The sequence below is a fragment of the Lactuca sativa genome, chromosome 7 (genome assembly GCF_002870075.4).
Source record: "Lactuca sativa cultivar Salinas chromosome 7, Lsat_Salinas_v11, whole genome shotgun sequence".
Classification (NCBI taxonomy): domain Eukaryota; kingdom Viridiplantae; phylum Streptophyta; class Magnoliopsida; order Asterales; family Asteraceae; genus Lactuca; species Lactuca sativa.
In genome coordinates this window covers 136150647-136178411 of record NC_056629.2, presented here as the reverse complement: position 1 = coordinate 136178411, position 27765 = coordinate 136150647, and the positions used below count along the sequence as shown (strand labels likewise).

At 37.7% G+C, this 27765-nt stretch overlaps 1 protein-coding gene and 1 long non-coding RNA gene across 3 annotated transcripts; one reads left to right on the top strand and one right to left on the bottom strand.

Annotated features, from left to right (window-relative positions):
- Positions 1-20058: 20058 nt before the first annotated feature.
- On the bottom strand, positions 20059-23494 carry LOC111911060 (MACPF domain-containing protein At4g24290). 2 transcript variants are annotated; one of them, XM_023906841.3, is made up of 7 exons: positions 22780-23494; positions 22225-22463; positions 21946-22147; positions 21774-21842; positions 21497-21683; positions 21247-21413; positions 20059-20894 (listed from the first exon to the last, which is right to left on the bottom strand). In XM_023906841.3, the coding sequence occupies exons 1-7, from the start codon at positions 23065-23067 to the stop codon at positions 20205-20207; spliced, it is 1842 nt and encodes a 613-aa protein (XP_023762609.1). In that variant the 5' UTR covers positions 23068-23494; the 3' UTR covers positions 20059-20204. The 2 variants fall into 2 exon arrangements, with proteins under 2 accessions (XP_023762609.1, XP_052621233.1); XM_052765273.1 differs by having other exon boundaries at positions 21500-21683.
- A 501-nt stretch (positions 23495-23995) lies between these two features.
- On the top strand, positions 23996-24952 carry LOC122195209 (uncharacterized). The gene is made up of 2 exons (XR_006185204.2): positions 23996-24263; positions 24337-24952. It is a non-coding gene; the product is annotated as an uncharacterized LOC122195209 (long non-coding RNA).
- The last annotated feature ends 2813 nt before the right edge of the window (positions 24953-27765 follow it).

Genomic DNA, 27765 nt, shown 5'->3' with positions numbered 1-27765 from the left:
GGAGCGTCCATAATTTGGGCAAGAGGGAAAGGAGAAAAAAAAAGGAAGGCGGGATTTTTAATTTTTTCAGAATTTCATTTCCCCCTATTGTTAAAGGATGGAACGCGCGTTCCATTAAAAATTATAAAGCGACATCCTTAGACGACGCGCATTTTATTATAGGTGCCCTCCGTGTTTTTTTTAGACACTAATTTAAGGGCGCGCAATAATGCGTGTCTTCTATCCTTAAATTTTTTGAAGAGATGACATTTTTCTAATGTCACTATCCTTTGCGTAACATAGATCAATGAGCGTCGTATTTTGCGCGTCGTAAAAGGCCTTTTTTCTAGTAGTGTTTAATGAATAACTTCCACCTATAGGAATATTTCCACATTCCCATTTTGACTATCACTTCTGAAAAGATTTGCCTTTTTTTCAGAATATGTCAATATGGTCCTCTCAAAAAATTTACACCATGCTTCCAACTGTCCCTAGGCAACCAATCTTTGGTAAACCTTAGATTGTCCTCGACAATTGCTTAATCACTTTAGTCATATCCAGTTCTAGTACTCTTCTCTCTTAATGCCATAGGCATTTGGAAAAATTTAGAACAGATGAATATTATAGCACATGCAATCGATCCTATATCTGAAGCATATGGGGCATGATTCATGATGTCTCACATAAGGACATGATACTAGACCGGTCTTTTGCTATAATAATTCTATTTCTATTTTCCATGTTCTCATAATTCAGATTATGAAAAGAGATGTCATAATCATAATCGAATTTTAGAACACAAATAATGTTCCCATATATAGAATTTCCTTATGTTGAACCATTCCAACATAACATTCATATATATACTTGACTAAATTTGATTAAAATCTCACGATCTAAGCTTTTAGATTTGAAATGAAGTATAATTTCCTCTCCCTTAATTATAGCAAAACAACTTTTCCCAATTGAAACTTTTTTTGTTTTCTATAATTTAACATTGCTAACTTGCAACACTTATCGTAATTATCATGCTCCCACTAACATGAAAATTATAAGCATAACACTTATGCTCCCAATAGCTTTGACATGTACTCAGAAATCAGCTGGACTTCTAGAAATCAATACTTTATTGACTTTCTTACCAAAGTGCATACTTCTGATACGAGATGCTTTGATAAAAACTTTATCAAAATCATACACCTTTCCTTAGATAGCACACATGCGTGTCTAAACAATTTCAGAACTATGAAAAGGGATATCGTAATCATAGTCTTAATTTTTTAGACCTTTGTCATTCCTCACAAGTCCATGTTAGTGTGCCGGTTAACCACACACGCTCCACTAACGACTTTGAGAATGCAAATATTGCAATTGCTATCTACTTAAAATCTACTTAGTGAAAGCATTTCCTCACCATCATTTTCATGAATCGGAGAGAAACCTTATGACACTTAGATTTTATGGTGTATGTGTTCCTATCCATGTGAATTTTTCAAAACCATAATCACAAGACACGGTTAATGACAAATCCAAACTCATATGGACTGAACTTGTGCAATCTTAACTTCTTGCCACCTGGCAGCACAAGGGTCTGTCATTGCTTCCAAGTTGTTATGCAGCCAATTGAGAACTCTCAGAACTCCTATGCAAATCCAACTTTAACTGGAATGGGCACATAAATAGGGATATGTCAATACGATAGGTTATAAACCTCAAGTCGTGTGCAAGTGAGAAACTATAGGTTTTATTCTTGATTAGATCTTGAAATTCTTTCAGGGTCTTTTAGACTCCCACTGTCCTATTAACATATAAGATTCTCTTGCCAAGACCCACTCTTTCACAAACAAATATTCAAGAGATAGTGCGGATTCTTATCAAGACAAACACTTCACACAATTGGCCTAAGTTGGTCTCTGTTTTATCCAAAACATCACAACTTACCAATTTCAAATGTATAAGAGTAGGACACATTTTACTCTTACGTTTGACAAGTGTTAATAAAACTTCTTTAAGATGTGTCACTCAAATTACAATCTTGGAGTATAACTCTAAGACTTTTTTTGGAACAAATTATGACTCGTCTTCTTGATTTAACCATTTCAACAATTCAAGATTCCTCTTCTTAGTCATAAGAATGCACTAAGATGTCCTTAGAGGACTAATTGTGATATGATTTCTAAATCATTAAGATGATCACAAAACATGATACTAAAGTACTCTCCCATCTTTTCAAATGTGAGAAACTTTTATCTTTCTACCTAATTTGATTCTTCTTATTCGTTCTGCCATACATCGAAACTTTTCCAATGTTTCAGAATTATACTTAAACATATAAGTACAACCATATCTACTAAACTTTAGTAAATCATGACGAATAGTCTTATCGATCTTTTGTGGTGGACTTGACTAGAGCACACAAATGTGTACTCGATCCCTTATTCCTTCACTTGACTCACATATACATGTGATCAAGGAATTAGTCTTAATTTTCCAACGATGAAAATTCCCATTCATCATACTATACAACTTGTATGATTCCAAGGTTCGGTCCAATTGAGACTTGGGTGATGAGAATCTTTCCTTATTTGGTAAATTTAGACACTACCAAAAATTAATGAATCAAATTAACATTTCCATTATTTCCAGAAACATACAAACATCAATTTTCCATAAATGTCATTGCAAGGAGATATAAAATAAAACAAAACAAAATTTTATTTATTTATAAAATGCGGAAAAACTTTTTCCTTACAATGCAACTTTCAATGAAAGCTATGCTATTACATATTTTCTAGCAATCTATCATAACTCTCTAAGTAGTAGCTCAAGAATCCGATCTTTGAACCATGCGATTGAAATCCATCTTCACGATCAGATTCATCATACTCCTTCTTTAAGTTCCCTTCCCTTTGCTTGATCCTACCATACATTAAAATGTATTAAGAATCTTCAAATAGGAATTTAAGAGAGTTAGATAGTGGACTTACCTGAAGCAGAGTCAGAATTTTTGACTTGACCTTCTCTCAGATCTTTCAAGTAGATAGGGCAGCTTCGCAACCACTGCCCCTTACTTTGGAAATAGAAACATATGGACCCTTTGGGAATGGTACACGGGACTATCTCAGACTTAGCCATTATCTTTACCATTTGGTCAACCGAGTTGACTATGGCCGATCCCTTTCCATTGGGAAGAGAAAGCTTTTCTGAATATCCAATGTTACCATTGACAATGTCCATGTTAGTTTGGGAAGTTGATCTTCTAATAAAATTTTCTTTGCCAGTGCTCCAAATCATTGTTGATTCAGTAGCACCAATCAAATAGATAAGATCATTAAGGGTCATGTCATAGTCTGTTACATAGTAGTCCATAAAGAACTCACTATGTGACTTAGGAAGTGATTATTCAACATCCAACTTCCTCAAGACTTTGACACCCAACTCTCTCGGCTTATTGTAACATCCGGATTCCCAGGTATGATATTTTGTTCTTTTATTTTTGGGTGTTGAGGGGAGACTCGGCGAGTTGGCGTCTAGACTCGCCGAGTTTGGTCGTGGATTTGTACGCGAGTTGTAACACTCGTGTTTCTAGCCTAGGCATTTATATTGAGTTGATAGTCTAGGTTAACATTTGTAACTCATTTTGAAGAAATGAAAAGGAATTATGTGAATATTATGTGAATTATGTGTTTTATGCTTAATTATTAGGGCTTAATTAATTAAGAATAAAAATAAACGTCAAAATTAAAGTGTGAGATAAGCCCGATATCTTTACATAAAGTTGTAGTGGCCGAAACAAGGATTTCGGGGATATAAAGAATACCAAAATCCGAGTTATAACGAAGAAGTTATGACCTGTCGAAGTTTCGCGACAAAACCGGCATGGTGCTGAATGTCGTAAAAAGTGAGTTTTTGATAAAATACTTTTTAGCCTTAGTAATCTAAATGAAAGTCTTATTATTCCTTAAACCGAGAAGTTCGATAAAAAGAACGCCCAAATCTGACTTCGTATGAGGAAGTTATGATTTTTCGAAGTTTCAGCGTAGCAGTAGACAGCTAAAAACTCGAATTTTAGATCGAGCGATTTTTAGCCGACACAACCTAAACGAGAATTAAAGGTCTCATCATTAGGAGCATAACGGTAAAAAGTCTGACGAAAACGGACGTCGGATGAAGAAGTTATGAATTTTTAACGGATTTCCTGTCCCGGTCTGTTAAAAATAATAATATAAAATTTAAAGTCAAAATTAGCCGACGAAGTCTAAACGGAAGTTGTAGAGCGTAATTTTAGCTACGCGTGCATATAAAGAACGTCAAAAATGGAGCTCGTATGCGAAAGTTATGGATTTTAGAAGTTTTGGCGCGAAAATCGAGAAAATTCGCATAGTCACACTTTGCCATGTCACCCTCGCCTCGCATGCGCCACGTGTCCTGCTGAGTCACCAGGCTGCTGAGTCACCGAAGTTGCTGAGTCATCCGAGCACATTGCCTTATCTGAAGCGATCCAATCAGCGAGTGCCACCGAGACCTTCACACATGCTGATCACCTGCGCATCGGACACAAGCCTCGGTCCAATCATAGACTGCCAGCGAGCCCTCGCATGCGCAGACCATGTGCGAGCCACGTCCGAGCCACCCCCCTGTGAAGCCTCTCAGCCGTCGGATCAGAAGACTCTCAGCCCTTGGATCAGAACTTCGGAACCTATAAATAGAAGGGTACCTGTGAAGGCTCTCGGTTACTTTTGGAGTTTTGCCATTTTTAGCCCCTCTCTTCATATTTTCTTCATCTTAGAATCCCCCAAAGCCCCGATATCGATTGTAAAGCCCGGAATACTCCACGAAGTGCTTGAGAAGCCCAGAAAATTTATCTTTTCGGTTTCGAAGCCCGACTTTTGCAAAAACAATGGTTTCTCAATAAAACTCTCGGTTTTATTAGAAATGATCGTTTTAGGAAACGAATTGCTGCCCGATTATCATCAAATCATGTGAGTGTATAGTCACTTTCATTTTACACATAGATATGAAGTATTTACCTTATAATACGTGCTATGTGTAAATATATTAATTGTTTATTTGAGGTGATTGTTGTGTTGATGTTTTATACAAGTTTTAAATTGTATACGTATTTTTATCTACAAATATGTTGGGTAGAACATGGGTAGATTGTGATATGTGATAAACTAAAATCGATGAGAGGCCTCGATGTGTTTCGAGATCCAGTCATCTAGCGGAGTTTGGATGACGACCATGGACTTTCTAGACAGTCCAGTGGGAAACATTAGCAGGTCCGCAACCTGTAGGTGTTAATGAATTAAGAGTGTTCATTCGTTGTACTCCATCCCCCTCATGGTTGCCTTTAGGACATGTATGGCTGAGGAAACCCCTTAGCAGTAGTGTCCATCCCGATGATATTCTTTAATCTAGGTCCCTTGTGACAAGTGTTTAGGGACATAAAGTGAGGGTAACGGGAACGGGTAATCAGGGTTATTGTTGATTGATGAACTTAGTAAGTTTATTATTATTGTGGGTTGAAAACCCTATATGCTCACCAGGCTCCCAAGCCTGACCCACTCAGCTTTTTATGTTACAGGTAGTGGACCCCGAGCATAGTCGGAGGACGACGAGAGATTTTTGGATTATAGGCCAGTAGTTGTAAATAACTATTGAAAGGCTTATAATGTCTTGTTTATGCTTTTGATCTGTATCGGAACATGACATCCCGAGGTTTTGATATATATATGGAAAACATATACCTTCTTAATGAAGGGTTTTGATAAACTTTTATCATATTTTGTTTGGGGACCAATTCCGCAACATCTTTTAAAAAGATTTCTCTGATTTTATTTTAAAAAGCATAAATTAAATCGATCTTTTCTGGCCGAGAAATTAGGGGATGTGACACGAGTTCACAGCTGGACTCGGCGAGTTCATGAGTGGACTCGGCGAGTCCACGCTGTTTAATGAAACCCTAATTTCTGGGGTTTGAGACCTATTTAAAGGGCCTTATGGCCGTCATTTGCGGCCACCAACCCCCAGAGAGAAACCCTAAAGAGATCTAGAGCGTTTGTGAGGAAGGAGAGGCCAATCTTGATCTTTTGTGGGTGTTTTTGCAAGAAGGAAGTGTTTAGGGCAAGAGGAGGCTAAAGGATGTGCGATTTTGGTGGTTTTTGAGCTCATAGAGATTTTATTGAGGTATTATTCTTGGAGCTTCTTCAGTTTTGGTGTTGATTCTTAGTGTTAGGGTTTTCTAACCCTTTTAGAGGATGATTAACTGGAGTATTTGGTCCCTTCTTGAGTTTGTGCTCTGGATCTGGACCCAAAGAGGTCCAGAGACCTTAACCCTTGGAGCTTTATGAGTGATTTTTGGAGCCATGAGCTTGGAATGTCATTTTTGGGGCTAAATCATCATTTTGGACCATTTGGATGTTATATGTGTGTCAAGGTCCGAACTTTACATGATTATCATGCTTAGGGAGGCCAGATCTATGATTGTATGGAACAGATCCGACCTCAGAAGTTGTTTTGAGTTTGTGCATGGCATGAACTCGCCGAGTCCGAAGAACAGACTCGGCGAGTAGTATGAAGGTTGCCCGTCAATCACTCAGTGAGTGGACTTGTCGAGTTGGGGGAACGACTCGGTGTCAGGGGTCTGAGTTCAAGTTGGAACTCGCCGAGTTGTTCTTGAGACTCGGCGAGTTGAGTCGGGGTGGCCCCGCGATTCATGCCAGGTGGAACTCGTCGAGTCAAGGGGAGTACTCGACGTGTCAAGAGAGGATCTAAGAAAGTTAGTGGACACGTGTAGACTCGCCGAGTCGCCCTAGTGTACTCGACGAGTCAGGTCAAAGTTTGACCGTTGACCTTGTTGACTTTTAGGGTTGAATACAGTTGTATTTATGAGAGTATTACTTTATGTGATTAGGCGGAGGCTAGATCACACTTCTTCTGAGTCAGATATTTACTGAGACATCAAGGTGAGTCTTCTTACTATACGTTACCTAGAGTGGTACTATGCGATGACCAAAGGGTCTTATGTGTTATATACGAGATTATGTGCTATGTGATATTGGTATGTTGTATGATGATATAGACCGGACCGGAGGGTCCAACGAGCTATGACCGGACTAGAGGGTCCAATGAGCTACAGGACTGGAGGGTCCCGCTGAGACACGTCGACCGGAGGGTCGTATTATAGCCTCGAGTGGCGTATGTGTTGTATGTGGTATTTTGGGGAACTCACTAAGCATTTATGCTTACTGTTGTTGTGTTATGTGTTTCAGGTACTAGTGATGAGCGCGGGAAGGCGCCGGCATGATTCGTACACACACGCATTGGAATTTTTGTAGAGATTCTGGGGAGATGTTTTGTGACAATAACATTTGATATTATGTGTTTGACATTATTTTATGAATGAATGAATGTTTTAAAAACGAAAAATTATTTTGAAAATTTACGTTGTTACACTTGTCAATATGTGACTTCATCTCCAAGATGTGAGCACACATAGACCTTGCTTGCCAATAGGGCTTGAGTGACCTTGAACTTGTGGGTTAGGGAGAATAATTGGAGGATGTGGAGGAAGAGAAGCATGATTTCCATGAGATTTGGGAAGATCATAGTTGTCTGAACTAGACATCTATAATGGGAGAAATTCAAGTTAGTTGATTTAAAGTCCTTAATATAACACCCAATATGAAATATTAAGGCTAGGACCCAACACAATATTTTATAACTTGGAAGAGGGATGCCGTAATCCAAGCTATAAAATATTTGAAGGTAGACGAATGACGATTCACCAATTTCCACCATAAAAAAGAAATAATTTATTAGGTTTTAATTGGATTTGAAACTCTTAGATCTTTTGAGATTCGTTGAACTTTTCAATGGCATGTTTTAATCTCGATTGTGCCCTCTCAAGTTTTGTGACTGGGATACCGAGAATCACAAAACAAGGTGTGAATAACCATGCAAATATACTTGGTACCCTTAATATTTATCACTTAATCGATGTGCCGGTTAACCACATGCTCGCCACCGATCCTATGATAAACATTAAGTTACCCTTTGTCTACCTTGTTAAATCCAGGTTAGTGTGTCGGTTAACCACACACGCTCCACTAATGATTTAAGCAAAGTGCAAAGTATAATTTCATGGGTTAGCACCAAATTCACATTTTCCTAAAGTAACTAAGATTGGGAATTTATAAAAGATTTAGTTACTTTATATTTATCATTATACTTATAATGAAGGGAGAATTATAGTCCTTGTCCTACCCGTTCGGCTAACGACCCTCCACCAGTCAAGGAAGCGGTGGGTGAGAGTGGACACCCATTAAACTGCCATTTTATAGGCAGTAACCTTATACCCTCTTATAGACCGACTTCGTGAATGAGGCCTACTAACGGTAAGACTGATTTGTTCTTATACACACACACACACACACACACACATATATATATATATATATATATTATTAACTTATAATACTATAAAGTATAAGGGTTGAATTTTAACTTTTAAATTCTAAGGGTTTAATTTGGAATTTAAGTATTCATGAGGGAAACTTTACAAATTCCGAATATTGAGGGCAAGTTTTGAACTATTCAAAAACTTTTCAATTCCATAACTTATGTGTTTAAAGTAGTTTTAATGAAAAACTCTTCAAGTTCCATAACTTGAGGACAAGTTATGGAAGACTTTAAAACATTTAAAAATGAGACTCTCCATTTTCATAACTTATGGAAATCTTATGAGTTTTAAGAATCAAAAATGTGACTTTTCATATAACTTGAAGACAAGTTGCAAAAACAAATTTTTTGGATAACTTTTAGATCAATTTGGATTGAAAACACATTATCACATAATTTTTCTATTAATCTAAGCAAACTCATAAGAACAAGATAATTCATATCAAACAATTTTCATGTAATTAGCCTAATCATTAAACTAATACAAAACATGAATCTATTGACAATTATCTTTTGAATTGGATTAGAATGAACATTACCACATCAAAAACAGGTTTTATAAGTCCAAAACAGTTTAAGGTAATGATTCTAGACCAATTCAAGCCTTAAAACACGAAAAACTGCCAACTGGAAGACAAATTCATCGAGTTCCTTATAAGAACTCGTCGAGTTCATGCATTAACACATGAACTCGTCGATTTTATAGCCAGAACTCATCGAGTTTTCAGTCTGGGCAGATTCTCAGCTTTGAAAAATAAGTTGCATCAAGTATAATTGAAAACATGCCTAGGCTCTGATACCACTAAAGGGATTTAGTATACTACAACATCCTATGGTGCACATACAACCCTAAATACCTTGGATCTATGTTTTCACTAATTATACATGCAAATGGTTTCCAAGGCATTAAATCTATAACTAGCATGCATTCTCATATACTAAATAAGATACTAGTTAGAGTAACATACCTTTTGTGTTGTAGCTTGATTCCATGGAGCTTAAGAGCCTAGTGCCTCAAGTGTGACACCTCAAATGGTTCACACAACACCACCACCAACTTGGAATAACTTGAGAGAAAATTCCTTATCCTCAAATCGGTTAGCCCTCATGTGTACACACCTTAGTGCCGATTTCTTAAGCCATGGGGTCCTTATATATTGTGGCTATTAGGGTTACACCATGTAACTCATGTCTTTCCATATTCTTCATGCTCCATGGGTTAAAATCTCCATGGAGTATCCATGGGTTACTCCATGGGTTTAGCCCAACGTGAAGAACTATGGATCATAAGCCCACATATATAAGAATGAATGATTTACACAACCAATCCCCATATAATTAATTAGTCTCCTTTTGATCACAAAATTAATTCCAAATTAATTCTTGATCAATAATAATTAAATAATATAATTTCATATTAATATATTAGAACTTATAATATATTAACAAATAATAATTATCCTTTTCTCACAAAAGTCTATCCAAATTGTTTCGATGCCATGCAACCTAAATGGACCATGCCAATCGGGTCAAGTACATACCAATTATAGTTATGGACTTAGAAACTAATCCAACAAAACTCTGCCAAGGGAAGGTAGTTATCCCAGCTACTACCGAAGTCCATGATGCATGCCCGCAACATATCCTCTAGATTCTGGATGGTCCGCTCGCTCTGACCATCCGTCTGCGGGTGATAAGTTGTGCTAAAGTGTAGACGAGTACCCAACTCATCATGAAATTTCTTCCAGAATCTGGAAGTAAATCTCACGTCTCGATCAAAAATCATGGAAACTAGCACTCCGTGTTGAGCCACTACCTATCTGATGTAGATGTCAACCAGCTTCTCGACCGAAATGCTCTCCTGGATCGAGATGAAATGGGCACTCTTGGTCAACCGATCCATGATGACCCAAATCGAATCCACTCCCCAAACGGTCCTGGGAAACTTCGTGATGAAATCCATAGTAATATCCTCCCACTTCCATATAGGGATATCCAACGGCTGCGTCTTACCATGAGGCCTTTGGTGCTTTTCCTTGACCTTCTTGCATGTTATACATCTCTCGACGTATCAGGCTACATCCCGCTTCATGCAATACCACCAGTAGTCAGGGCGAAGACCTTTGTATATCTTATTCGCCACATGATGGATGGAAAATCTAGACTTGTGGGCTTCATCCATTAAAATTTGTCGTAGTCAGCCCCAGTACAAAACCCAGACCCTTCCATGCAGGGTCAGCAGCCTACAACTGTCATAGTCAAACGAGGCCACCTGGCCTATGATCCTCTTACCCTTCCGATGCTCCTCCTTCATACCCTCAACATGCGCTTCTCGGATCCGCTCCAAGAGTGGAGTCACCACCATCAGCCTCAAGCAAATGTCTCTGATCGGGTCTGCTTTGCTGCTAAGTGCATCAGCCACAACGTTGGCCTTCCCCGGGTGGTAGAGGATCTCACAGTCATAATCCTTCACCACATCTAGCCACCGACGCTGCCTCATGTTCAGATTCAGCTGATCCATGAGGTACCTCAAGCTCTTGTGGTCCGTGTATATGGTACAACGAAACCCATAGAGGTAATGCTGCCAAATCTTGAAGGCGAAAACAACCGCCCCCAACTCCAGATCGTGCGTCGGGTAGTTTGCCTCGTAAGGCTTGAGCTACCTCGAGTCGTAAGCGATGACGTGCCCCCTCTACATCAATACAACACCCAAGCCCGAAATAGACGCATTGTAGTACACTACGAAATCCTGCACGCCCTATGGTAGGGATAGGATAGGTGCCTCGCACAACCTTTGTCTCAGCGTCTCGAACGCTGCCTGCTGCTCAGGCCCCCAGCGAAAGACCTCGACCTTCTTCGTCAGCCGGGTCAAGGGTACAACTATCTTGGAGAAGTCCTGTATGAACCTCTGTTAATAGCCTTCTAACCCAAGTAAACTCTGAATCTCAGATGGAGACTTCGGAACATCCTATCTCAACTCAGCCTCCACTTTGGCTGGGTCGACCAAAATATTGTTCTAGTTGACAATGTGCCCAATAAACTGCACCTCGCGCAACCAAAACTCGCACTTAGAGAACTTGGCATACAAGCTCTCCTTCCTCAGGGTATCCAACACCTCTCACAAGTGCTCCTCATGCTTCTCCTGCATCTTAGAGTAAACCAAGATGTCATCAATAAAGACGATCACAGACCAATCTAGCATCGGTCTACATACACGGTTCATGTGGTCCATAAATGCGGCAGGAGCTTTGGTGATCCCAAAGGGCATCACCACAAACTCGTAGTGGCCATAGCGAGTCCGGAAAGTAGTCTTCTGCACATCCTCATCTCTGACTCGCATCTGGTGGTAGCATGTGCGCAAATCTATCTTGGAAAACCAAGATGCCGCTTGTAGTTGGTCGAAAAGATCATCAATCCTTGAGAGTGGGTAACGGTTCTTCACCGTTACCTTGTTCGGCTCCCGGTAGTCTATATACATCCGATGCGAACCGTCCTTCTTCTTCACAAACAGGATCAGGGCTCCCTAAGGCGAACTGCTCGGTCTAATGAATCCTTTGTCTAACAGCTCCTATAGTTGTGTAGACAACTCCTACATCTCGGGAGGAGCCAATCGATATGGTGCCTTGGCTATCGGAGCCGCACCTGGGACTAGGTCGATCCTGAACTCCACCTGTCTCTCCGGAGGAATCCCAGGCAGCTCCTCTGGAAATACATTTGGGTACTCCCGCACCACTAGTACATCACTTACAGTCGTCGTACCCGACTCCCGGATATCCATAACGTAGGCGACATACCCTGTGCAACCCTGCTGAAGGGAGCGCCTAGCCCTCGCTGCCGAACACATAGCTGGTCCACACTGTGGTCTCTTGCCCTGAATCACCAGCTCTCCCCCACTTGGGGTCTTGACACGTACCAACTGTTGCGCACAGTCGATCACTACCCCATTAGGGCTCAACCAATCCATGCTGATGATAACCTTGTTCCCACGCAATGGAATGGGAACCAAATCTACAAGGTAACACTCATCATACAACCTCAAATCACAATCTCTGAAAACCTCAGATGCACGGACAGATTGGTCATCAACAATCTCGACCTCTAAAGGGCAATCCAACATGCTCGAAGACTCAGAAAACCTCTTTCTAAGATCAAGAGAGACAAATGATCGGGTAGCCCCCGAGTCAAATAACGTATGTACTTAAATTTCGTTCACATGGAACGATCCTACACAAAACACATAAACATAGCACATAAATATCATAAACGACATGTAATAAAAGTTAGGGAGGAGAAAACATACCCGTCGCCACATCTGGTACGGCCCATGCCTCCTTGGCAGTCAACTGGAAGGCTCGACTCCTCACCACCGGAGCATCTATCTTGCCTTGTCGGCCATCCATGATCTGCAGGATCGCTGGAGCTGGCGTCGCCACTGGCGCTCCTGATGTCAATCTCGGACACTTGGCCTTCTTGTGGCCCTTCTAATTGCAATGAAAGCAAATCAGGTCTGAGGTGTGGAGGGTGAGGGTAGGGCAGTACAATCCCTACCAAAGTGTCCGAGATTGCCGCACTTATAGCAGCCCGATCCCCCTAATATGCACACTCCCTCGTGCGCCTTGCCGCATTTCCCACATTGGACCCGACCCTGCTGGACCTTCGACCTAGAGTCGGATCCATTGGGTTTCTTCCCCGAAACCTCAGTAACCTGCCTGGCCTCTGCATTTCTCTTCCAGAGGTGATCTATGTCAATCTCCCTCTCCCTCCCCCTCATGATCATGTCCTCTAGAGTCGGGCATTCCGAGTAGCTAACATGTTTCCAGATGTCAGCCCTCAACATGTTGTGATACCTGGTCTTCCTCATCTCCTCATCCCATGCATACTGAGGCACCAGTAAGGCCCTCTCCCAGAACTTGGCGGTAATCTCCGCCACTGGCTTAGTCATTTGTCTCATATCTAGAAACTCCCTGGCCAGCTGCTGCAGCTCCACTGCCGGCACAAACTCTACCCTAAACCTGGTCACAAAGTCCGACCAAGTCATAGCCTCGATAGTTGGGGCTCCCAACGAATCACTGACTGCCTCCCACCAGTCCCTAACTTTGTCTCTCAAACAACCTGCAGCATACCGGACCTTCGACCCCTCAGGGAAGAAGTTCATCAACTGGGCAAACTCTATGTCTGCAATCCACCTCTTGGCCATAATGGGGTCCTTCACCCCATGGAAATCTGGCGCACCACATCCCCGAAAATCCTTGAAGGAGAGTGTGTGTATCCCTTTCTGGCCCTATGTCATGTCACTCTCGAACGCCCTGAGACGCTCCTCCATCAGCTCAATGATCCCTTCCTTGATTGACCTGAAAATCATCGGGGTCGCCTCAAGGATTCCTCTCATGATCTCAGACGCGATGAACTCGCGTAGTCTGTCATCAATCGAATCGGAACCTGCACCTGAACCTAAACCTGATCCTGACCCAGACCCTGAACCTCCTACTCCGTGACGTGTCACCACCATTCTGAAACAAAACACATAATCTTCAGGGTCATACATAACCTCGAGAGGTCTCATACATTCTACAAGTTCCCTGGTTCTATCTCAGCCCTCCTTAACTCGAGTACGGATCCTATGCTTTCAGTAGTACGGGCTCATACTACCTTCCACATCTATCCATACTTTCCTCAAGGATTTCCTTGACTTCACTAAGTCCCTTCTACTACTACTGCTCGCTGCACTAATCTCATCCTAGGCTTACCCTAGGGTAACTCTCCGACCTACTCTCCGCCATCAATTACATAAGAAATCCCTGCTACCTTTACCTAACTAGCTCGCGAATACCATTACATATCACTAAGACCAGATAATTCTTCGAATAAGAGGTCCTACCCTACAACGGTTGGACACAAACAAGAGCTACGAAATAAGGCTAGACCTAACCTTCTGAAATTATTTAGTCCTCACAATATGTAACTTAACATATTCGTTTAGTCGTTAGTTAAAGATAACTAGAACTCCTAAAAGCACAAAGCAATCAACATTCGGGCATCGAGCAACAAAACCAAGCATATCCTATTCAGGCCATCATATCACTAACTAATCAGTTCTAGCATGAAATTCTATAAAGCACATATAGCAGGCACATAAGGCATCTTCCTAGATCCTTAGCCCTAATCTAGTATCCAATTCTCATACATATAGCAGGCATATAAGGCATCATTCCTAGATCCTCAGCCCGAATCTAGCATGTAGTTCTCATAATCATAACATATATCATAATAAACATGTATGGGTATCTTGGGGAAAACTTACTTGAGCTCGGCCGATTGCACGCATCACACACCTTGTTCGTTCTTAAAACTCTTTATTTTAAACTTTTGAAAAACTATTTTCTTGAAAAATCTTTCAAACCCTTGATTTGATTCCAGACACCCCCGAATGTGTGTTCGAATCCCTCAAACCAAGGCTCTGATACCAACTTGTAACATCCCAAAAATACGGACCAAAAATTTCATTTTAAATTAAACAAATATAAATCCATATGTCTGAAAACCACATAGTATATATATATATATATATATATATATATATATATATATATATATATATATCTCAAACCAATGTATCCATAGTCAGAACATGTCATAACAAAATCATATCAGAGTATAAATTTCATAGATCTCTGGTGCGGAAAATCGTGTGTATGATGCACTGCTACCGTGCCGGCTCCTTTCCCTTCGAGGAAGAACTACCTGAAACAAAAACTAAAACCGGAAGCACAAAGCTTAGTGAGTTACCCCATCATACCAAATACCATATAATCACATAATGCCTAGCATATCTGGGTGCTGGCCTCCCCTTCGGTCTCTTTCAACCAGTAACTGCCTAGCATATCTGGGTGCTAGCTTCCTCTAAAGTTTATTTCAACCGGTAACGGGGACTATTTCACCCTACTACTACCACATAAAACACATATAACATATACATCCTGGCATATCTAGGTGCTAGCTTCCCCTTCGGTCTCTTTCAACTGGTAACCGGGGACTATTTCACCCCATACCACTACCAGATAATAACCTAGCATACTAGCACATAAAGCATATCAGATAGTGGCATACCATACAATTATCACAAAGACAATCATCTCAGCTATAATCACCTACTAGTGGGCCAACATTGGTGGCTTCGACCCACTCCTACTGGAAGGTAACTCACCTCAATGTCATGAAGTAGCTGAACTGTAATCAGTGTTGGGATCAACTCCTCTGAAACTCCTACACATAAAAATGCTCCTTTAATTACTCTTTCATACTCATAACACCTTTAATGGTTAAATTTGGTCAATGGTCAAGGTCAAAGTTAACATCCTGGTAGACTCAACTCCCTAAGTTGGTCCATCAACTCGTCAAGTTCCATAATTCATAAAACCTTGAAATCTAGATCTTACTCGTCGAGTTCTTTCATGAACTCGTCGAGTTCCATGATTCGTAAAACTCTAAAACCCCCGATCCTACTTGTCGAGTTCTTTCATGAACTCGTCGAGTTCTTCCTTATAACGTAGTCGGGACCTTTTACTCATAACTTGTTGAGTTCCTCCTTGGACTCGTTGAGTTCTCCTTCATACAGTGTCGAGCCATTTTGCTCCTAACTCATCGAGTTCCTCCTTGAACTCGTCGAGTTCTTCAATCTTTAAGCCGAAAACATGTCTAACTCGCTGAGTCATCTCCTAGACTCAACGGATTTACTCAGCAACAGAAAAGGTTGGGGGACCACGACCCAACTCGCCGATTTGTATGAGCAACTCGTCGAGTCCCCCATAGTCTAAATCCATACAGTCGTTTTTAGACGGGCTTAATGCATCTAAACACACAGATCTGGTTCCTTAGGGTCGATATATTACATAAAGTTTCTAACTTTACGTGCATGCAAGGGTTATATAGCTTAAAAAGCCCTAAAAAGGGGTTTATATGATGCATGGGACTCCCATGGCCATAAAGTTGGCACCTTTATGCCATGGAGTCCCTTAGAGACTCTGGATCTGAATTTATTACCCCAAAAAATGCTTGCATTCATGAAGGGTTCCATAATATGCTCCATATGGCCCTAAACTACTCCATGAAGAGATCTAATAAATAAATAGACAATATATAGACTTTATACCTCAGATGAGCCGAAAATGAAGTTCTTCTTCTGGATCCAAAGCTCCTTCCTTCAACCAAACGCTTCTAGCTTCCACTCCTTCAATGAAAATACCAAAGAATCACTCCTTTTTCACTCACAAGGCTCAAAATCACGATCTAGGGTTTTGTTGGACTATGGGAGGCGACGAGGGAGGCCACAATTGGGTGTTAAGGTCTTTAAATAGGGTGCAAACCCTTAAAATTTGGGTTTCACTCTGGCAGCCCTACTCGTCGAGTTAAGGCTTCTCGACTCGTCGAGTAGACTTCAAGTCCTGCGTCCAAAAATCTCATTCCTACTCGACGACTTTGGGGCCTCCTACTCGTCGAGTCCCTTTGCAAAAATGAATAACTCTTTATTAAAATGCATACCATGAACCAGGCGTTACATTGTTTTTATTTTCATTATATATTTTATAATTTTATCATAGGTTTCTAATAATTTAGATTATTACTTCTTGTTATAAATTAATTATTTGTATGTTGTATTATATGTATAATTGTTAATAGTCTAGTTCTTCACATATGATATCGTTAAACTGTGTCTGTTTTAAATTATTTTTAATGATGTAAGAGAACGTCGTATGCAACTTAAATAAACAATTTACTTTAGTTTGCATATATTGTCACTTTTTTTATCATTTAAAGTAAGTTTCTACTCGTTCATATTTTGTAAATTATTTGGTCTACCACAAAATCCTAATTACACCACTGAATCAACCTAGTTGATTATATATATATATATATATATATATATATATATATATATATATATACACACACACACACACACAAACGTTGTTTGGTTCCTTATGGTTATTCCTTATACTATTGTTGACGGTGCCTAAAAGATATTGATTTTAGCCCTTAAAACTCCTACTTTAAATCCTGACCGTAATAAGTCGATATTTAGGGGGGTGTATGGCTTAGCTTTTGAATGACCAAAAGTCATTTTAGAAAAAGATCATAAGTAAAAGATATTTGGCAAAAGACTTTTAAAAGCTACTGTTAGATTTTGCAAAGAAGGAAAATCAACTTTTTGGAAAAGTCAGAAAACTGACTTTTTGTAACTTTTCAAAAACATTTTTGGCGGCAGACACCCTTACAGTCGGTTGTATCTTCTACACATGTTCAATCGGTTTTCAGGTTCCTTCCATGGTAGTTCTCCTTTAACCAACCTTGATAAGGAGGTAGCTTCATCTTTTTCCCAATTTCCCTAACTTCCCCTACTTCTTCTTCAAATGAAGCATCATTCACCCACGATCTTCAATTCCAACCTATATAAGTCTGATAGTTGATTAAATCCCCTAAATAACATTGAATCACACTTTCGATCTCTCCAAAAACCCACCTTCTCATCTCATCATTTAAGCAACATGAATCTTGAACCTCAGTGCAGTTTATGTAGGTTTATTGATTAATTACTTCAGATCTCTTTCCCTTATGTATATGTTGTGAAATTTTTAGTGAAAGTTACTAAATGAAAGTATAATAGTACTTTTTGGCATGATGTCACCTTCGACTTTGGTGAATGAATGATGATGCCATTTCCTAGCATATGAATTCGATAAAATTCCTATACATAGCAATTTAGGAAGTTTTTTTAATTTCTTACTGTATAAGAGTCTCTGATTTGTCTTTTGAGAGGACCAATTCAAATGTGCATAATTAGCGCCTCCAGTCCATTTCATGCAATTTTGTAACGCTACCATCTTCAAATTGCAAACCCTTTTATGTTCTCCTAATATTATGTTTTTATTATTTCCATCTATTAATGTATGTTTTATCAAATCCATTGTAGATGGTTGTAGGATACTTCAAGATTTGTATTTGTTTCTGTCGATCATTTTCAAAATGGCAACTCAAGATTTAATCAAGAACAATAGTTGTTTGCTACTAGAGACGTTGAAGAGGAGTGGGAACATTGGTATTGTGAATTCTCTGTGAGGTATACCTACAAGTTTTTAATACCATAGGTGCCTCTCTAAATCTCATTACATTAGGTTTGAGATAAACTTTTTAAAGATACATATTTTCTATAATAGATACACATGAATATTGTAAACATTTTAATTTATTATAAAATCTAAAATAATTAGTGTTATTGATACAATTTTGAGGTATGTAATCAAGTTTTTGGTGGTTATTTTGCACTGATATTTTAAAAATGTTACTTATTTTGCAGTGAAGTGAAAATACATTCAAACATTTCTTAGGCTTCAAACAAAGCCAATAGCCAATTTAAGAAAAAAGGTAATGGAAATTGGAAAGTGACTTTTGGTTCATTTATCTTATTGTATATTTGTTTTAAATTCTTTTTTTTTTTTTTTTTTGTTAGATAATTTAGGATGATGCTCGGTTTGAAGAAGCCAAAAGCAATCCAAACCAAGATGTTTGTTTGTTATAGCAATGTCCTTAAAAAATACCATTAACTTAGAAATTTTCGATAATATGGGACCAAAATTGTAAAATACTTTAATTTTAAAAGTGTCAGCTAACCGTTAACCTTTTATAATTTTTTTATAGCAATGTACTTCCGAATACCATTAACCTTTAATTTTTGGATACTCAAGGAGCTAAACTGGTATTTTTTTCTATTTTATAAAAGTTTCGTTTAACTATTACCTTTTATAAGTTTCCTTATTATAGCATTCTACGTCAAAAGTACAATTTTATAAGTTTCTTTGTAATAACAATGTACTTATAAAATACCGTCAAACCTTTAGTTATTAGAAACCCATGGGCCAAAAATGTAAATTATTTTAATTTTTATAAGTGTTGATTAACTTTGAAAATGTCGTCGACCTTAATTTTTTGGATAGTTACTATTTAGGAACCGAAATTGTAAATTACTATTATTTTTTGAAGTGTTATAGAATCATTTCTATAACAAATTTTTTATAAGTTTATTTGTTATAGAAATATACTTTCAGAATACTGTAAATCGTTTTTTGTCCATTATAACATCTTACTTTAAATGCAAGTAACTTGTAATAAACAATAAAGGAAAGTAAGTTGCTAAGTTGCTATTCTTGATAGTTAAAAAAGACAATTTCTTTAAACTAAATTCAGATGAACAAAAAGATGAACACAAGGTATAACATCCTACTTTTTAATCTTTTTTTTTCCAACATTTTAATCCTTTCTTGACATAAATATAATCATTTTTTGACAGTTAAAAAAATATATGATATTTTTTTCAGCACTTTGATCTTTTTTTTCCCGCTTTTAAATACTTCTTGACAATTTTAAAGGGTACATGAAGTCAAGGGTTATGGATGATGTCATGTTATTATATATGATTTTGTAATTTTATTCTTCAAAAAAAAATCCATATTAGTTTCAATTTTCTGTTACTAACGAATTGTTAATTTACAAAAAAAAAAAAAAACAAAAAAAAAAAAACAAAAAAAAAAAACCTTTTCTCGAACATGAGTAGGAAGATCAAAATATCCAATCACCAAAAATGCATGAAAGATTGAATGTTCGAATGTTATTTACATAGCATACATGAATTATAAACGAACATAACATATTATTCAGCAAACGCTGTCACTCTCAAGTCTCAACTCATTCTAAAACTATCATCGCAACTTTCAACATCCGCCAACCTCCGCCGCTTCCTCCGGCAACACCACCGTCAACAAAGAATACTTCACACGAAGAGATATCTTCCCCTTATCCACAACAAGTCTAGCCCCAGAAACAACCCAATACCCCGGAGACTCCTGCGGCCCCCTCGTCATCTCCGTCGTATCCACAAACCTCAACAGCTTCGGCGCCTGAATCGGAGCCGGTGGTCCACCAGGGTACACCGCCGAATTTATATTCACTTCCACCGCTTGCGGTGGCGTTTTCAACACCCCCGTCAAATGATGACTTATAAGACTCGATATCAGTCCCGATTTACGAGTCAACCCACACGATCCATCCCATTCCGGGGTTTTAATCGCAACTGCACCGAGTACAGTTGAAAACCCTAGCCGTAAAAAGAGGACTTTTTTGAATCCGTGATCGGCGACTTGGAAGCAGGCGGCGGTTACGATTGAGAGATCGTTTTCTGATTCGACCGGAGCAGTGCAGACGTGGGAGAAATGCTTCCATTGGACTTTTTCGTAGTAGCGGTGGTCGTAAGATTCGTCGGAGAAGTTTCGATTTTGATCGGAATCGAAGTGGAAGAGTTTGGGGAGAGAAGAGAGATGTTGCAGGTGGATCGCTAAATAGTTGCTCCGTTTGCCTTCTAGGTATAATCGGAGACCTGTCACCGGCGTCTTACTCACGTCAACCTAATAACACCAAAGTCAACACGTTACCAAATATAAATTTACATTTTATTTACATTCCTTTGGTTCGGGTTTTTTTTTACATGTCGGATCTTTTGATCAAAAAATTTCAAATTTTGACTATTTTTGTAGAATATAATTTTACCCTATATTTTAACTTTTAATAAAATATTATTAAGGTTTTATATAACTTACAATTAAATTTACAAGCATAATTTAATATTCTAATAATCACCGACCAATTAAACACTGACACTTGAAATCTTTTCAAATATATAAACTAACATAAAAGTTAATCTTTTTTTTTTTGTTTCAAAAACACACATTATTTACAATTAAGTAAATAATGTGTTACCGGATTGAGGTTCACGTATAGCCTGGGCCCACAAAAGCTAAATTGTAACGACGGTGTTCTTCGTTGCTTTGGATGTGGTCCGAGTGGAAGATCACTGAACTCTGGGGCCCACTGTCTTGGCAACTGGAACTCTAAGAACTGATGAAGCTCTTCAATCGGTGGTTTATCTGTAAAAAAACAAGTGTCATCATTTACTCTGATTCAAACAGTTCATTCAGTCCAAAAAAAAAAAGGAGCAGAGTTTGCTCACAACGTAGATATAGATTTATGGCATGGCTCAAGTATCCACTTCCCGATACGCCATTAAGCAATGAAGTTATTGGAATGAAAGACATTGCGATTACATCGGGTTCTAATTGCACACTATGCAACCAATCATTATGGTTTAAATTTCTATTATCAGTCCCTCCTCTTCTTTTACAAATGGTAGCAAGATTCTGTAAACATGTGAAATGACGAATTTAACCTTGACTGTCTCAAATTGATTACATTAATAGAAAGGTTACTATATAAGTATATAACTATACCTCCTTGTAAGAATAAGAACTTGATGGACTAGTATCTGCAAACCTTAGTCTATGCTCCCTCATATCATACTGAAAAAAAAAAAGATTTTAAAGAGAATTTAAGTGTTACATGATCAAAATTCAAAAAGCATACATAAATGAACATTTAATAAATTGGTTAAATAATAAATACCATGTCATTTTGAGAAATACGTCCAGATTGAACTCCATATTGTTCATCAAGATCGAGGAATCTCTTGTCTGCCATGGCTTCTAGTCTTTTTTGTACTTCAGCAGGTTGAAGGGAAGATGTATGTTGTTGTTTCATATAGATTACATCTTTTCCACCCATATTCACACCCACAACTATATGAGTCCCAAAATTTTCGATAAAACTGTAAGGATAACAGAAGATTGATTTAAAATTTTCTCCCATAAAAGTGGAAAGCCATATCAATTATATGAATCTGACCTTGCTATCAAAGGAGGATCCCATGAAGATGGAACAGCTTTCTTTACATGATCAGAGAGTAGTATGTGAGATTTTTCTAGTGCAATTGTGTATAATGAAATGAACATGCCTTCAAAAGATAGAGTTTTGGTACTCGAAGCATCTTTCTGCCAACTTCCAGAAAACTCAAACATGGCATTGAAAAGGCCTGAAGGAACTTTTCCAGTCAATGATAGTTCCTGGTTGAAATGCTCTGACATCTGTACACCAAAAAGGTATCAAGAAGTAAATAGATTGAATGATAATATGCTTGTTAGACCATATAACATGCACTGAGAAGTGAGAAACAAATAAACAAACATAGATTCACAGATAAATAACTATGGGGACATGTATTCGAAGCAATAGATCAGATACATATTGATGATTGTTGATTACTCAAGGATAAGTACCAGAAAAGGTATATATTCTCATATTAGTTCATGAATATCATGTAAATTTGGTAGCTACAGCAAACATTGGGTTTAGATTAAGGAGCAGGTGTTTATGAAACGGAGTGAGTAATATTTTGTATACCTGTTGAAACGAGAGAACATCTGAACGAAATCGAGTCCGCTCTCCTTTATCACATCTAATTGATCTGGCAACATCAGGAATTAAGAGTCCACAAGGAAGGACAATGTCTCTACCTTCAGCTTCATCAACTTCAATCAATCGGTTTTGATTATGATTACCCCCAACAACATCTGAAGACGAACCGCGTTTACAATACGTAAGCCTCAGATCTAACGAGATATCATAACCACATCCAATCGACTGAATCGCAACATTTGCAGCTTCAGCAGCTGGAAGCTTAAGCGCCATTTTAAGTTTTTAACCACAAAATCAATGTCTAAACCGATGGACAATCGAGCTCGCACACATTGTTTAACCCCTAGCCAGCTCCAGAAAGGCAGAAAACTTCATGGAAATGAAAGTACATGCGATAAAGTGTGTGAATAGTGGAATAATTGGGTGAAATGAAGCAGAAATCAGTCAAATCACCACTAGTTTTCCTCCTTGATCGGAGAGTAATCGGCATGAGTGAGATGTATTTTGGAAAGAAGCAGAAGCGGGAGAAAAGGGGCGTATTCTGCGCCACGAGAAGCAGTGGTTTGTGTTGACGAGGAAGGTTGTGATCTAGTTTGTTGCCATTAACGAACTTCAAAGGTGGAATTGACAGTAGTGATTGGTGATTGATGAATAAAATTTGAATTTTCAAGTCACCCGCAAGATTTTAGGTCTGGGATACTGCATAAACTTTTATTTATTTATTTATAAAAGTCATTTAATAAGAGTTGGAGTAAAATGCAGTTTTAATCCTTACGGTTTTCACAAAGCAACACTTTTGGTCCAAATATTGTGATTTAGTCATGAATGGTCCCTACTTCTATACTTCATTGTTTGGTAACACCCTTGGTCCGTGGTTCTGGTACCCTCCGTTAAACATATTTAGTAACAATGCAAAATGACTAAAATGCCCTCAAGACATATTTGCTAATACCCAAGTTGAAGAAAGGGTCGCCTGTGTTCTTCTTTCTCACCAGGTCATAGGTGTTTGGAGTTACTTTTTAAGCCCAAATTTTTTTTTATAAATTTTTTTTTATAATTTTTTTAAGAAGTAAAGTTAAAAGTTTTTAAAAAAATATCTGGATGATATTTCTTAACTTTTGAATGTCTTTTACATTTTCAAATGCTAAAAGTCATAAAAGATACAATTTCATGACTCTTAAAAAACTTTTTTTTTCTTCTTGACAAAAAGTTATTTTCTAATTTCCAAGCATCTTTTTGAATTTTTTAACATTTTGAAAAAACTAAAAATCAAAAGGCTATTATAAAAGCAATCCCAAACACCCTCTCATTCCCATCTCAAAACAACTATCCCAAACCCCAGCCAATGTCTCAATCATTGGCACCGGCATCGCTGACTCATCTTCTGAACACTTCGTGCCTCAATTCTCTGTCTGTTTCCCCTTCTCATCTGAACCAAACTTCATGCTTGAATGCTTAACTTCATGTTGGTGAGTCAATTTAGATCGTTAAGGTTTGAGTACTACCATATGAAAAAGTGATAGGCTTCTTGAATATGTGCAGTTTCATCCTTTAGCATCCATAAAATGCAAGTTGGTAGGTATGTTTCCTAATTAATTTTTGATTTTTAGGATTACTTCAAAGTATATTGATTATCTCTTTGATCGACTTTAACCAATCGATTTTGACTTTTTTTTGACTTTAACCTTTGGTCATTGGTGTTGGAGGTGGGGTTAGTGGAGTATGTGTGGCAACAAATTTCTTATTTCACTGGAATTAACGTGGTTGAGGTACATAAACATACAAATTTTCAATTTATGTCATTTAGCTTGTTTGATTTTAGTAACTCCCTCTCGTATCTGTTTTGTGTTATTTAACTTGTTCGATTCAAAAAAAAGTTTTACATAAGCTCTAGACTAGTAAGATAAAGAAGGAAGTGGAAGCGAATTTTGGTATGCATCAAATTCATTTGAAAGTTTCTCACATTTTGCTTTATGTTGTGAATGATATGAAGAATTACCATGCTCCTGACGTCTCTATATGTTTGAAAAAAATGGGGGAGACTATTATTGATTTGGTTCTTGAGGTTATTCATCCACCTAATAATAATTAACTTAATGTTCGTGAAAAGAGCTTGTGAAATTGTTAAAAATAAAAACTCTTATAACTTTAGATTTCATGATCATGACAATGTTTTTGTGCATGTGATGTTAGCTAGCTTAAAAATTTTGTTATTTCTCATACGGGGTTTTGTTTTGATAGTTCCGATCCAATTTAATCATATTAATCTAATATTTTTTAAAATTTCAAAACATATATCCAAGTACTTTGAATTGGATATATATTTGATATGAATTAAATAAATTTTACTTAGTTGGATCGGTTTTAAAAAAATAAAATTTAAAGCATGGTTTCAAATTTCCATCACGAAGATATTCAATATCTTCTCATCTAAATTAAATATAAAGTAAATTACACAAACCGTCAATCGTGCAAGTGTTAAAAGGCATGTTCAGTTCTTACATTCAAAAATTAACTCAGACTGTCCCTTGTTTGGTTAAAAGTTGCACGCTTTATCTCTCGTTAGTCTAAATTTACATGCGTCATCCCTTACGAGACATAAAATGACTATTATGCCATTTTTGTATTTTTTCCCAATTAATTTAAAGTTATTATTGTTATTATTAATTCAAAAATAACAAAAAAAATAAGGCCCTATGTTCATAACCCAACATCCCCACCCCACCCATCCAAGTGGTTCCTTTAACTGTTGAAGAACCTCCCAAGCACCACTTTAGGGAAATTACCACGTGAGCACACCCCTTGAAGTTAAAATCCGTTCAATGGACATAACCATTTCCAGAAACTCTTCCCCTTCTCTTCATGTGCAGAAATCCAAGCCCTAATCCCACCAACCATAAAGAAACCACCAGAATCTCCGATGATCCCATCTCTTCATTTTGTCACCGTTCTTTGAGGTTTGAGTGAAGGATATGACTGACTGAAAACCGAACCGACAAAGATGATGACGTGTAACCAGGTTTCTCTCCTCCCGTCTCTTACACTTGGATCTACCCCGCCATCAGATATCTACAATCGCTACCTTAGATTTAGGGTTAAGTGGAGATAGAGGCGGTTCGACTTTTCTCTGCAAGCTAATTCCTCCTACATGTTTTCTCGATTTGCTTCAATTTGTATTTGTTGATCTTGGGTTTTTCCACTTGGGTTTTCATGGAAAAAAAAAGGGTGGTATGAAGTGGTGGGTGATAGTTGGGATGATGGTGGAAGTTCTGGCCCTAGTAGAGGTGTTGGAGTGGTTGGAAACAATGGAGGTGTTAGGGGTGGCCGGGTGGCTGAAAACAATGGATGTGTTCACTAGGTGGTTTTTTTAGAGAAAAATATAATACTGGAAAGAAAGAGGGTAAGCAGGGAAAATGTAAAGATAAGTAAGGTATGACCCACACTTTAACTAAATTGTATTTTTAATAATTAAAAATATTCAAAGATATTTAAAATAAATGAAAAAGAAATAAAAAGGGTAATATTGTCATTTTAAGTCTATAAGGGACGAAGCCTGCACCTTTTTAAGATATAAGGGACGGTCCGGGTTAATTTTTGAAAATAGGAACCGAACGACGAACGTGCCTTTTGGCACTTACACGAGGGACGATTTGTGTAATTTACTCTTAAATCTAAGGGTAAATTACTCCATTTGTTCCTTATGCATGTGCCAAAATGTACGTTTAGTCCGTATTTTCAAAAATTAACTTGGATCGTCCCTAGGTTTGTTTTTTCTTGCACACTTAGTCCATGTTGACTTGAAATGACTATTTTACCCTTGATAATTTCTTTTTTCATTTCCTTTTATTTCTTTATCAGTTAAAAAAACAAATATTCCCACCCCTCCACATCCATTTCCCTAGCTCAAGATTTTCCACAAATTACCTGTAACGACCTGAATTTTCTATGCTTATAATCTGAAGGAATTATTAGAGTTTTATTTACAATCTGGAATTCTACTCTAATAAAAACCTTTACTTCCCAGGAAAACTCATGGGTTTACAATTAAATCTATTACATACAAATGAACAATAAGGACATATATATAAATAACACCCTACTATCTAAGTCTTCCTTGTGCTCCTGTCTTCTCTTCTGGTACCACAGTTGCTACAACCCGAACCTATAAAACATAAATCTCTACAATATCATACACAACGTGTCTAGTGAGTTATTCTTCTTTCTTTTCTGTCTTATACTCTATCATCTAATCTATTTCTTTAATAACATACAAACCCACTCTTTCTTCTTTCCCTTATCTCTTATCTAATCTTTCTTTATAGTCTTTCTCATCTCGTCTAACTCTTTATTTGTCATTTACTTTGTTTCTCATACTATTCTCTTAGCATCTTCTCAGACTCTACTCATACTGTAACATCATGATTTTCACCAAATTTTTATATTTTTAAAGCAGTTATTTTACAGAATCCGTTAGCGAGAGTCTTATTTTGAATTTTTTTAAAAACATCACCAAAGTTACTTTTATAACCAAAAACATTATTCATCAAAATTAAAGTTCATAAACCAATCCAAAACAAGTGTTATGAAAACTCAACGACATGTCCAAATAGTATCAATACTAAGAAATAAACTGGAATGTAACTACCCAAAACCCCTAATCCTCACCAGGCCAACATATCCTGTTACCTGTACAAATGCAAGACAAAAGCCACAAGCAAAGAAACAAGTGTCAACAAATGCTAAGTGAGTCAACCATAAGTACAATGTTAGGAAAAACACACATACTTCACATACTTCACATACATCACATATTCAACACAACATACATCACATAACATCATATACATCACATAGCATCACATACATCACATATATCACTCACATCACATACATCAGTATAATATCATCAAGGTCGATCATTGTTATTTATCTTTTAATATTAGATGATTAGTAATTATTTTTAACCTAGCT